Genomic DNA, 13,648 nt, shown 5'->3' with positions numbered 1-13,648 from the left:
ACTCCTGATGAGTTATGTCCATCATCCCTGTTTATACCCTGGTAAATATTTTATATATCCTTCCTAAAGCTTTATATCCCTTCTGAAATTTGGTGCCCAGAAAATGTAAGTGAAGTTGAAGAAGTGATGTATCAAGTTCTAGCTTCTATTTGAAAACTCAGGTCACCCATATACTGTTCCACCTTTTAACGGCATGTGCACATGAACACCATAATCCTTCTGCTCATCTGCGCTTTTCAAGATTTTACCATTTATAGTACACTGTCGTTTTACTTCACACTTCTCTGCACTCACCCCTAATTGCCCTGGAGTTGATGATGGTGAGCAGCCGCCTTGAACTATTGCATTCTGTATGGAATAGGTACACCTGTTAAGAAGGGAGTTCCATAATTATGACTGAGCAACAGGGAAAGATCAGAGAGGTGATTCCAAGTTGGAATGATGTGCAGCATAGAGGGAAAATACAGGTCATAGTGTTCTCATGCCTCTTGTCTTTCCAAGTGATAGTGCTCATGGTCTTGGGAGGTGCAGTTCTGGGAGTGCTGGAGAGTTGTTGCAATGCACACTGCAGATGGTACACACTGCTCCTACTTTGCAGCAGTGGTGAAGGATGGGTTGCAAATAAAGCAGACTGCTTTGTCCTGGATGGTATTGAATTTCTTGAGTGTTCTGCAAGCTGTTCGCATCCAAGCGAATTTTGAGAAATTCATTTATACCCCTGACTTGTGGCTTGTGGACAGACTTTGGTGAGTTACTTACCACAGTATTCCCAGCCTCTGATCTGTTTTTTTTCCCAGTTGTCTAACATTTCTGAGGGCACCTTCTTGTGGATCTGAAGCCAGACTGGTGAAGGATGGCAGATTTTCATCCATAAAGGATATTAAAGAATTAGATGTATTTACATGACAGTTGATTTGATTTTCATGCTTAGCATTGCTGAGATGAGTTTTCAATTCCAAATTAATGTATTGAGTTTTAAATACATTGATTTGAACCTGTGTTCCCAAAATGTTAGCCCGGGCTCAGCTTGCTAGTCCACAGATGTTACTGTACACCATTTTCCCCATCCATGCAGCCACAGTATTTATACTGCACATCAACTTCTGGTCAGCAGTAAGCTCTCAATGTTTATAATGGGGGATTCAGCAACGTTAATGTCACTGAATGTCAAGGGAAATGTTTTAATTCACACATGGTAGAGGCAGCCATCGCCTGGCACTTCGGTGGCATAAATCTTACTTGCCATTTATCAATGTAAACCTGGATGTTGTCCAGGGCTTGCTTCATAGAGGTACAGACTGCTTCAGTATTTGAGGATTCAAAGGTTTTGGGAATGGTGTTACACATGGTGCAATCATCAGTGAACATTCCCACTTCTGATCTCATGATGGAAAGAAAGTTATTAATGAAGCAAGTCTGTGACGGTTGGCATCTAAGGCATGACCCTGAGGAAGTGTTGCAGTGATGTCCCACTGCTAAGATGACAGACCCTTAACAAGCTAACTTCCTTTGTGTTGAGTATGAAGTTGAGAGTTTTCCCCTAATTCTTGTTGACCCCAGTTTTGCTCAAGTTTTTTTTGCCACATTTGGTCAAATGAGGTCTTGATCTCGAGGGCAGTCCCTCTCCTGTCACTTCTGGAATTTAGCTCTTTTGTCCATGTTTGACCAAGGCCTTAATGAAGTTAAGACTGGCTCTGGCTCTGGCTCTGGCAGAAGGCAATCTATTGGGAAGTAAGTTACTGAACAAGTGTCACTTGATAGCACTCTTGATGACCCTTTCCATCAGAAGAGAAAATGAGGTCTGCAGATGCTGGAGTCAGAGATGGAAATGTGTTGCTGGAGAAGCGCAGCAGGTCAGGCAGCATCTAGGGAACAGGAGAATCGACGTTTCAGGCATTAGCCCTTCTTCAGGAAGGGCTAATTCCTGAAGAAGGGCTCATGCCCGAAACGTCGATTCTCATGTTCCCTCGATGCTGCCTGACCCTTTCCATCACTTTGCTGATGATTGAGAATAAACTAATGAAGTAGTAATTGGCCAGGTTTCATATATCCTGCTTTTATATATACAGGGCACGCCAAGACAATTTTGTACAAGTTGGGACAATGTAACTGCATTGGAACAGCTTGGCTAGGAGTACAGCAAGTTCTGGAACACAAGTCTTCAGTACTGTTACTGAAGTCTTGTCAGAGATCATAGCTTTTGTAGTATCCAGTGCCTTTAACTATTCCTAAACCTACATTATTACCTTGATCAGCCTTCCCGTTGTAGAGTCATACAGCATGGAAACAGCCCAACTCGTCCATGCTAACTAGGTTTCCTGAACTGAATTTGCCTGCATTTTACCTATATCCCTCTAAAAATATCCTATCCATGTACTTGTCCAAATGTCTTCTAAATGTTGTAATTGTACTTGCCTCTACCACTGACAAGATTGAAGACTTGTCGAGAACAAAACTGAGAGGATTCTGCAATCACCACTCTTTTGGTGATGACTGTTTCTGTGGAATTTGAATGAACTAAAGCTGATATAGGAGGTTATTGTTCTCCACAGAGATTGTAGTAGTTCCTAAAGTATGAGGCTGAGAAGTACTTACAATACTCCGATTGAGACTGAACCAGTATTTTACATAGAATTAGATATTAGACTTTTCAAAAATGTCTAGATCACTGGACTAAAGAGCTGGAGGTCATAAGGGAATTCAAAGAGCAAAGGTTGTACTGATCTGTTACCCACATGGATAAAATATAGAGTATTTTATTGAATGCTATCTGTTACACTGTAAAGCCATAATATCAAATGAAGCTGTAATTCAGTTAGCGAATTTTCCGATTAAATGTGTATTTTCACAGGATCGAGCACTTCCTCTTGCTATCAAAGTTGAAAATGCAGAAGTGGAACTCCGACTCTGTAACAAGCTGACAGAACTACTACTGCATGTGAAGACTTTTGCAGAAGCACTAGAATATGCTCAAACTGCTCTGACACTCAGTGTGATGCTGGGTAAGTGAAGCTTTCTGTTTCTATTTTGCTCTTTAACTAGTTCAACGGAATGGAAGAAACATCCACATTAATCTTGGCTTTTGAATTACTTTGGGGGCTCTCCTTATAAAACATCGGGAGCCAGATTTTAATTCTTGGGGCAGAACGCACTATATTTGGGTTCTGATGTCAGACTCAGTATCCAGTCTGAACTCCACATAGTGTCAGTGTGAGCTGCCTGCCATGACTTTCATTGGGAATCCCTGAGGGTTGTCTCTCAATCCAGGTTAAGGATGGCAGGCTTCTGAGACTGGATGGACAATAGGAGGCCTTCCAACACTTAGAGACCGGAAACCTTTATTTGGCTACCTGTCACATGGGAGTGTTTACTTGTTTCAACCCTGACCCAGTCTCTTTGAAAACTGCCGGGGCGTAGGTTTGTGCCCTCCGAGGGCATGCTTGTTAGCAGTGAAACAACCTCCAGAATCAATTGAAAGTTTGGTTCAGGTTATAATAGTTACAAGAATCAAAGGTTACAATGTGGTCTTGTTTGGAGTGGATTAGGCTGCTACACTTTCATTTCTGGGATTTGGGTCTGAAATCAGCACAAATTTTTAGCTTCATAATTGATGTTAACGTCCCCAGTTGATAAAAGGGGGATGGGACAATGACACTGGTGTGACTCAGTTCTAACTCCAAAATGATCTATTACTACTTAGAAGTTGCAGGTGACAAGGAGACCTGCATCCAGTTAGTAAACAGGGGAGGCAATCGCCAAGTGGCATTATCACTGGACTGTTATTCCAGAGACACAGTTATTGTTCCGGAGACCTGGCTTCAAACCCTGGAACGGCATGTGGTGGAATTTGCATTCAACAGACATTTTGGAATAAAGAGGCTGGTGATTACCATGTTGATTGTTGGAAAAAGCCATCTGGTTCATGAATACCCTTTAAGAAAGGTAACTTACATGGTGTGGCCGACCTGTAACTCCAGACCAACAGCAATTTGGTTGACTCTTAACTGCACTTTGAGCAAATAGGGATGGGCAATAAATGCTGGCCTAGCCAGTGATGTCCACATCCCGTGAATGAACAAAAAAAAGAGTGCTCTTGTACAACTGTTGGCTGATCTCCTATTTTAGTTTGGATCCTGAACAGAGGAGCACGTGGCCAGTTTTTCTAGAAGAAAAGGCAGCAAAGCTCTTCAAATTCCACTAAATAAACTGTAGATCCTTGCCAAGCAGACTCTGTACAAATAGCAAGATGATAGCAGAATAGGCAGCATCTGGGCTACTGTGCCCAGGCTTGGCCCCTTTGTCCACTTTTTTTTTCCCCTTTTTCTTTCTTCCCCTTTTTCCTTTCTTCCCCTTTTTCCTAAAACTTACCTGATAAAGAGAGCTCTTCTCTGAGAAAGTGGCTTCAATGGGCTCTGGAGTGATGACAGCATCTTTAGAGGAAGTGTGGCTACAGAGTCTGTTGGTCAGCCAATGAAGCCAGGAGAAGAAGACACACTACCACGTGGAATGGCCCCCTGACATGATGGCATGGCGTCTTCCCAGCCCAGTGTGGGACTGTAGCAGCAGTGAAGGAAAAGTTGGCCTCATATAAAGTTATCTCATTTGAAATTTTATTCGAAGTTAATGTAAATGGTGTCTATGTATAGTGTCGGTACACACTTTTCGCTATTTTACGATAAATGATTCAATTTATATTTAGGATGGTGACTGTATCCCTGGTTTCTGCCTGTGGCTTCCTGCCAACTGATTTTATTGACTGAGCATCACATCCCTCCCGTTCCCCTAACTGATTTGATTAGGAAGTCAGCAAATGGCACTTAAGTGAGGCATGGGCATTAAAATGAATGGTTCCAACTTGCTGTTGTTCTCAGATGGGGCCCACTGCTTTGCTGCACTCCCACTGGTGAGTTAAAATTGAACTTTCTGCTCGCTATAAGACGCACCCATGAAATATTTGTGGCTGCCTCAACTGGGTTTATATTGAACTTGGCGACAAACCAAAAGGTAACAAGAAGCTGTATAAATATCTGGTGCTGGAAATGGAGGTATCTTAGTTGTGCACTCGGGGGTGGCCTATGCAAAAGTTAAAAGTAAGATAGAGTAGAAGGAACTTTGCATTAGGATTTGCATGAAAAGAACAATGTATTTATACTGTGAATATGTTCCTAAGTACTTTGCAGTCAATGAACTATTTTTGAACTCTAGCTACTGTTATAATATCATGCTTGAAAGTCACAAAATATAAACTAACAAGATCTACAAAATTAGATCTTCTATTTATCTGATATCAAATGCATGTTCTTTTGCTGCCCATTAATGTAATGCTAGAGTACTAGCAACTTAAATTGGCAAGTGCCAAGCTTTAGGGAAACTAAAGTCTACATAGGGTAAAACTGGAATTTAAAACTTAAAACTGACTAAAACCATCCAGCTCCCCAATACAACTGAAAGATAAGAGTCCTGCTGCTTATCCAACTAGGACATCCCACTTTATAAAGGCATGAGCTTTCAGGGCTACTGCAAACTAGTAGGAAGAATCTTGGCCTTCTCAGAAGGGGCTACTACTGTAAGGCTCATCATCAGCAATGCGTCTGCACAAAGGTGAGCTCAGGCCTGGAGACAAGATCTCCCCTCCATTAGATATTGGATTATGGATTATGCATCATGCTACAGAAAGTTGACTGTTGGATCATAACAAAGACTTGCAGGTTTTATTGGAATTATTTTTGAAAGAAGTTACATTTTAATTACAAACATCAAAACAATACAGCCTTGGTCCAAATGTGCACATAAAGGCTGGTCTGGAGGTGAGGCATTACTGAATGCCTTTGGCGTCAGGCTGCAGAGTGTTACATCAAAAACCTGAAGTTAATGGGAATCTGGGGGGAATTTCTCTATTGGTTAAAATCGTATCAAACAAAAAAGCCAGTGGAAGTGGTTGGATGTAAATTATCTCAGCTCCAGATATCTCTACAGGAGTTCCTTGTGATGGTATCCTAGAACTGACCTTCATCAATGACATTCCCTCCCATGAAGAAGTCAGGAGTGAATGTGTGCAAACAACAGTTAACAATGTTCACCATTAAATGTGACACCTCATACTGAAGCAGTTGGTCTCTGTATCCTGCAAGATCTGGATAATGTCAGGTGGTTTAATAAGTGACAAGTAATATCTTCATGCCACGCAATTTACAAATAATGATCATCTTAAAGAGAATCTAACCATCAACCCTTGACTTTCAATGTCATTACCATTTCTGAACCTAACCTGTCAGTTTCTTGACATTGATGCCGAGCACCTATGTGAAGTGCAAGCCCATGCACACATCCAGCAGACACTGAATGTGCTTGACCTGACTCTAGTGATGCTCATTGGCCTCTCCATGGAGACAGCTAGACACATGTGTACACATGCTGGAGCCAGCACAGCACTCCAAATGTTTGGAGACTCCTCCATCCTTTGATTCATTTTACGACTGCCTCTGACAAACCTGCCTGCTGATTCTGTGCAGGTCTGGGTATTTTAAAGTTATTAATGGCTGAGACCGTAGGGTCAGCTTTTGTCTAGGACTGAGCAGGTACCTGGTCTCTGGAAGTCCTCTGAGTGTGAGAAATGCGTGTTTCTTCCTAAACCAGATGTGGCAGTGATGTGCCCACCAAATTGTGCTCCTGTGTCCAATCTAAATCAGGAACCCACCAAAGTGGGTAATGGTTGTGAAAGTCTTACTGGTGTATTCTTCAATGGTTTCCTCCTTTTACAGGCAGAGGTGGTGGTGGAGCTGAGGGTCTCCTGGACCGGCCTCCCCTCATGGTGGAGCTACTAGTGCCTGCACAAGGGCAGAGAGGGTTGTGTAAGGGATAAAAGTTCATAAATATTTAGTTGGTGGTAATGGGACAGCTAAGGAGCTTAGCACAATGAGGCTTAGTACAGCACAATGAAGCTTTTAAAGGGTTGGTTATGCGTAGAGGTCCTTTTCATTCCCACCACCACCTCCAGCTGGATCCAAGAGCTTTCCCCCACGTGACATGAAGAGCCTTGCATTTGTCAACCTATATCTGACCCTCTTGGCCTGGTTGTGAGCCTTTTTCTTTTTGCAATGAAGTGATCACCTAACATAGCAGGGTTCCTCAAAGTGTTTTTGTATCTGCTTCTTTGAGGTAAGGGTATGTAAATCTTTAATGAGAAATATTTTAGGTTTACCACCCAAATTGCTTTTTCTTGCTGTATATATTTGAAGATGGGCTAAATTGTTGTAGAGCAAGTCCCTTATTTTGACATCTTATTTGTTGAATTTGAAACATTATTTTGACATCTGTGAAATCTAACTTGTGATCTTAAACTTCCTGCAGTTGTCACTTTTTAAGTTATTAACATTGAGCATTCAATAAAAGATTTAAGGCAACAGTGTTTTGTGACAGTAGTAGAGAATGTTGGTTATACCCAGAAGATTAACCAACATTCTGAAGAGAGAAGCAGATGTAACATTGTAGGTTGATGTCTTCTCATCAAAACTGGGAGAACTTAGAAATGTTTTCAGTTTTATCCACTAAAAGGGAGGAATGTGGAGAAAGAATAAAAGCAAAGGTCTGCGGTGGAAGACAGGCAAGATTAAATGGCAAAAAGCTTGAGGTGCTGTAATAGAGATAATGGCAATAGGACAAGTAAAGGATCAAAAGATGTTTGAATGGTGGAGTGGTGAACAGTGACACTGCAATGTGAAGCAAAAGAAAACTGAGAGCAAAACCAAACACAACAAAAAAAGGAATCAAAATGGAGAGAAAGATCACAGTTTGAAGTTGTTGAATTCACTGAGTTTGGAAGGCTGCATAATGCTGAATGGAAAGATGAGGTACTATTCCTCAATCTTGCATGGAGTTTCATTGGAGCACTGCAGGAGGTTTAGGACAGATTGTTCAATGTGAGAGCAAGGTTGAGAATTATATTGACAGGACATAGCCAAGCCATGCCTGCAGACTAAATGGGGTTGTTTTTGCAAAGGGGTCACTCAATCTACTTCTGTCTGCATTTGAGCATTGAATACTGTCCAACAAATTCAAATAATTACATTTAAATCATTGTTTCATCTGCAAAAAAGTGTTTAAAACATTGAACAGTGACAAAAGTGAAAGGCCAGCTTTATTGCCTCCTGCTCTAACTTGGAAATACATTGTAGGAAGGGGATGGGTTGATTGAGGAATGGACCAAGTTTTCACTGAAGGAATGATTCACTGGAGGGGAAAGATGTATTTGGTGGTGGTAGCATGTTGGAAATGGTGGAGCATAAACTGTTGAAGACTGGTGCAGTGGACAGTGAAGACAAGAGAAACACTATCGTGGAATAGTAAATGGGACAGATACAGTCTTAGACCCATGTGGGAGATCCTCAGGTGAAGGAAAACGAAGACTGTCAGAAGCACTGATGTGAAAAATTGCATCAACACAGCTACAGCAGCAACTGTGAAGCTGGGAGAATGGAATGGACTCCTTTTTAGGAATTGGGCTGTGATAAAATGTACTCAAGGTCACAGTGGAGGCCAGTAGACTTGTACTAGATATTAGTTGATGCCTGAACCCCAGAAATAGAGAGAAGTTGAAGAGGAAAGGGAAGAGTCAGAGATGGACCAGATGAAACCAAGAGAAGAGTGGAGTTGGAAGCAAAGCTGACTAAGTTGTTCAGTTCAGGCATCAGAACCAATATGGTCATCAATGCACCAGAAAACAGGTGAGCGAGGAGGACTGGTACGAAAAATGTTCCACATTTCCCACAAGGCAGGCTTTACTCGAACCCATCTAGGTGAACGTGGGAAGAAGTTTTTTCCCTGCATATTTTTTTAAGATGGATTACACGATTACCAAAAAGATAGATTTTAATGTTCAGGGCCAAGCATTTATTTTTCGACATCAGACAGTAAAGTCAAGCATGTTAATGTCATATCATTGATTGCATGAGGAAAGAATTTTCCGCTTCCTTTTGCCCATTGCCCCTTGGAGTACAGTAATCTATTAATGGAAAATTTACGGGTGATGGTGGACAGTGTCATGATTTAGAAATTGCATTGAAACACTTTTCACATTGGACCTTTGCAGCTGAAACAGAAGGATTTTACCCTGTCTGTCTGGGCTTGTTGTAGATCTACATAAGAGAAAGTGAAGACTGCAGATGCTGGAGTGGCAGCTTCCAAGAAGCAGAAGAATCGACATTTTGAGCATAAACCCTTCATCAGATGCTGGAGATCAGAGTCAAAAGACATGGTGCTGGAAAAGCACAGCACGTCAGGCTGCATCCGAGGTGCAGGAGAGTCGACATTGCGGGCATAAGCCCTTCATCAGGAATGTGAAGGGCTTAGGCCAGAAATGTCGACTCTCTTGCTCCTCAGATGTGGCCTGACCTGCTGTGCTTTTCCAGAGCCACACTTTCTGATGTAGATCTGCAAAGAGCATCTAACCCACTAAAGCATCCTTTTCTAACTCTATTCTGAGAATTAAGCATTTTGTTATTTTATAACCAAATTTGAGCCTGGTGCGTTGTCCTTTGTGTTGCCAAGACTCTTGGATATCCAGGCAAACAGATATTACAAAGATGTTTAAGGTTTTCATGTGATTTTCCAGAGATTCTATTTATTATACTGTAATAAACGAAAGTTATTCCTCCATACAAATTTAAGACTTGGTAATTAGTTTTAAATACTAAATTATGCCTCTTAAGACCAAGAGATATAGGAGCAGGATCAGCCATTTTTTACTGAGTGAGAGCATGGCTAATCTGATAAAATTGAGCTCTACTTTCCTGTCTTGTCTAATAAACCTTGATTCCTTTTCTCATTTAAAACCTATCTCAGCCTCAAAAATACTTAAAGACCCAGCCTCAATAGCCCTTCAAATTCCATAGATTAATTACCGTTTGAGAAGAAAAATTCTATTTTGTTCTTTCTCTTAAATGGGTGACCCCTTATTCTGAGATTATGCCTATGGTTCTAGATTCTCCCACAGGGAAAATAACACTTACATTGTCAGGGCCTTTTAGATGAGATGCATTATTGAACGCCTTCTGAAGATCTAAATATATTACATCTATTGGTTCCCTTTATCTATCATGCTTGCTACTTCAGAGAGTGCTCAGAATTTTTTTTCAGGCATGAATTCCCCTTCACATAACCATGCTGACTCTGCATGATTATAATTTTGTACTTCTAAATACTCTGCTATTACTTCCTTTGCAATAGACTCAAATATTTTCCAATGACCGATGTTAAACTAACTGACTGATAAATACCTGTGGTTTTTGTTTCTGTCTGGCTTCAATGGTTCATGCATCAACATTTCATGTTTTATAAGCATTAGATAATGTAAAGTATTAATGTGTTCTTCATCAAGGGTTCACCTGTATTATAGTTAGTGCAGGGTAGGGTTTGGGAAGAGCAACTTTACTCCAGCTTTCTTTAGAAAGCATTTACAAAACATCATGTAAAATTTTGGATCTTTTGGATATGAAATGACTTAGGATGCTTTGGAGACCCATTGGAAATCTGTGTTCAGCATTAGTAAAATTCACCTGGTGTTGTGGCAGCAGTGTCCTGAAAGAACCAGAAATTTCTGGCCCTATTGTAGTGTGCAAGCAGTAATATGCAGCAGTATTTAACCCTCTGAATATCTACAATCTCAATATAACATTAAAAAGAGCAGAGTCTTCTGTCACTTTTAAGTATTGTAATACTAGGTAAAACCAATGACTGCAGATGCTGGAAATCAGATTCTGGATTAGGGGTGCTGGAAAAGCGCAGCAGTTCAGGCAGCATCCAAGAAGCAGTAAAATTGACGTTTCTGGCAAAAGCCCTTCATCAGGAATTCCCGAAACGTCGATTTTACTGCTCCTCTGCTGCCTGAACTGCTGTGCTTTTCCAGCACCACTCTAACCAAGTATTGTAATACTGCCTGTATTACTGTTCTCTGAAACACTTACTATATACATTTCTTTTGTTTAATAGGAGACACCCTTAATGAACGTGTTGCTTATCATCGACTGGCACTAGTACATCAGTCCCTTGGTCAGTGTGAGCTGGCTGAGCACTTCTATCTAAAGGCACTTTCCCTTTACCCCTGTCCACTGGAATTTGATGAGGAGGCAATTTACTTCGTTAGAGTTTACGTTCAACTGGGAGATATGACATTCTATGATCTCAAGGTAAGAAAAGAAATAGTCCAGGGAATAAAGATTGTAGTGATACGATTGAAACAGATTATCGGCCACAGTAGATGGGCTGCTTAATAGATTATCGTGTGGTTCAGAATAATGCCAATAGCATGAGTTTAATTCCCATTGTGTCTGAGGTAGACTTAGGAACTGTCTCCTCGCTTCCTGCTCCTGAAAGTGGAAATAGGGGGAATGGGAAATAGTGGATAGGGGACAGTGGCTCATCTTTTGTGAATATGTGCATCAGTTACTTTAAGGTGCAACTAATAAGGAGTAGAAATTTCTATAAGGATCCCCTGACCTCCCACCATAACTTTGACAAGAAATAGGAATTACAGAGAAAGTGCTGGAAGGGCTTAAAAGGCAGTTTCTCTAGGATTTCTGAGAGATCCGAAAACTCCTTCGGTTGTCATTGGTGTAAGCTGCAGTAGAGGAAGTTATAGTCAATTAAATATATGTCAACAACAGGTCAGTTAATTGTAGTTATATAGTTTTAAGAGTTGATGGGGAGTGTCATAAGCACTCATTACTATGATGCTGTGATAAGGACTTGTAGGTGGAATGGTTTATGATCTAGTCCTCCTCCTAATAATGTCTGTGATTATTGCTAACTATGAGAGTATTCTAGTTAGGTCAGGAAGTGATTTCCCTCTACTGCATTTGACCAAGCAGATTCTGCAGTTTTCCACACTTTTTGAGGATAGTGACTGCAACCGATATCACTGAATGCAAGAGAAAAATAGTCCTGTCCCCCCCCCTTTATTGTTGGAGGTCTTTTCGAGAAAATTCATTTTTTGCATAAAAACTTGGCTGTTGTGTCTTTCCCACAGCTTTAGCACAAACTCTGGTGATAAAACCGTATATTCCAAAGAGATCAATTACAGATGCTTTCTATATAACTGTCTCGTCTGTATTCAACAATGTGATGCATTTAGTTGATGATTTTTTTTTAACATTTTAGGATCCATATGATGCTGCAGGCTATTACCACTTAGCTCTTGCTGCAGCCGTGGATTTGGGCAGTAAGAAGTCTCAACTGAAAATCTGCACTAGACTTGCCACTATCTACCACAATTTTCTTGTGGATCGGGAAATGTCACTGTATTTCTATCAGAAAGCAAGGAAATTTGCCAATGAGCTTAATATTCGAAGGTTAAACCTTTCTCCAGCCCAGTATTATAAAACTGTAGCACAGGCACCTTCAAAATTTCTCTTTTAAACAGGAAGTGATTACAATGCTACTTTGAAACAATTTGCTCGAAGAGCCATCAACAAGGATCAGATCATTCTATTTGGGTGCTAAACTTAAGCTAGTGAATTTAAATTCCTTTTTTGGTTACACCACTTTTTTCTCATCTGGCTTTGTTTTCCAGCAGAATTGAATTTAGATTGCCACTAGTCACAGTGCCAGGGCAGAAAAATATTTTACTTTAGGAAAGTAAGTTAATTAAAGATTAGATTTGTTTGTTTACAAATGTTTGCAGGGACAGTTATTTTAAGAGTAGAACACAAAAAAAATGTATAAAAGAACAAGTTCTTCATTCTGATGCACCAGCAGCTGAGATATTTAAGAACACCTAAAATGTCAGTATTAAGCAGTGACATTGTTGTCATTTGCATTCAACAAACTCATTTCTTGTTGCTTCCTCATTTACTTTTTTCTATTTTTCTTCATGACCGGGGCCACTTGTCTGGTAAAACTTAAATTTGCTGCACGGGGAAATATCCCAGCTCACATTCATTAATGGGTGTCCAAATGTGAATAATACTGAAAACACTTTTTATTTGTCAGTGTCACTAATTCTGGAGAGAGTGCTGTTTACATACATTGCACAATTTAGTTCTAAATACTTCAGGAATATTGTATTGTTCCTTGTTAAGCTGAATAGCATTATTGAGAAATCTAAATGAAGGGAGAAAATGGTTGCTTTCTGCTCTAGCTATTCTGAAATGTAAGCAAATAATGTAAACAAACATTCTTCATTTATCAGAATCGGTCTGTTGACCCATATGTTCCGTATTGTTCAAGTTGTCAATTATTTATTTTTCCAATTTTTAAAATAGAAATTGGATCCAGAACAGTGCCTTTTCTTAACCAATTTTTCTGCACTTGTTTCTTGGCGCAGGAAATACCAATAGTCTTATACAGAAGTAACCCAGTGGTCTTGTTTCTTTGCTATAGTTAATATTGTACAGTTTGACCTTTTAATGATTAATGTATTGCCACTAATAAATTCCACAAAGTTTAGAAGGCTGATGGCTGATCTTCTCAAGGTAATTAACATGAATGAGATTTGCAGTGTGGATGAACTATTTCCTCCTGATGGGGAAATTCTGATCAAGAGTGAACAATTTGAGTTAGAGCTGGTCCATTTAAAAATGAAATCAAGAAATCACCTTGACTCTCCAAGGATAAAGAAAATCTGTAAATTTCATGCAGCATGCACCATTTTCCC

The 13,648-nt window shown here is 40.2% G+C and overlaps 1 protein-coding gene across 9 annotated transcripts in view; it reads left to right on the top strand.

Annotated features, from left to right (window-relative positions):
• LOC122553840 (SH3 domain and tetratricopeptide repeat-containing protein 1) overlaps nt 1–13,443 on the top strand; it is an 81,667-nt gene extending 68,224 nt beyond the window's left edge. For 7 of the 9 annotated variants that reach the window (XM_043698254.1, XM_043698266.1, XM_043698261.1 and 4 more), the window contains 3 exons: nt 2,852–3,002; nt 10,987–11,183; nt 12,154–13,443. In XM_043698254.1, the coding sequence (XP_043554189.1) occupies nt 2,852–3,002; nt 10,987–11,183; nt 12,154–12,411 (606 nt within the window). In that variant the 3' untranslated portion in view covers nt 12,412–13,443. Of the gene's footprint in view, nt 1–2,851; nt 3,003–4,699; nt 9,204–10,986; nt 11,184–12,153 lie in introns of those variants that run through there. The other 2 variants (XM_043698298.1, XR_006312862.1) reach the window with 2 other exon arrangements.
• The last annotated feature ends 205 nt before the right edge of the window (nt 13,444–13,648 follow it).

This window comes from Chiloscyllium plagiosum, chromosome 1 (genome assembly GCF_004010195.1).
Source record: "Chiloscyllium plagiosum isolate BGI_BamShark_2017 chromosome 1, ASM401019v2, whole genome shotgun sequence".
NCBI lineage: Eukaryota > Metazoa > Chordata > Chondrichthyes > Orectolobiformes > Hemiscylliidae > Chiloscyllium > Chiloscyllium plagiosum.
The sequence above is the reverse complement of the archived record's forward strand: the minus strand, read 5'-3'. Positions and strand labels throughout refer to the sequence as shown.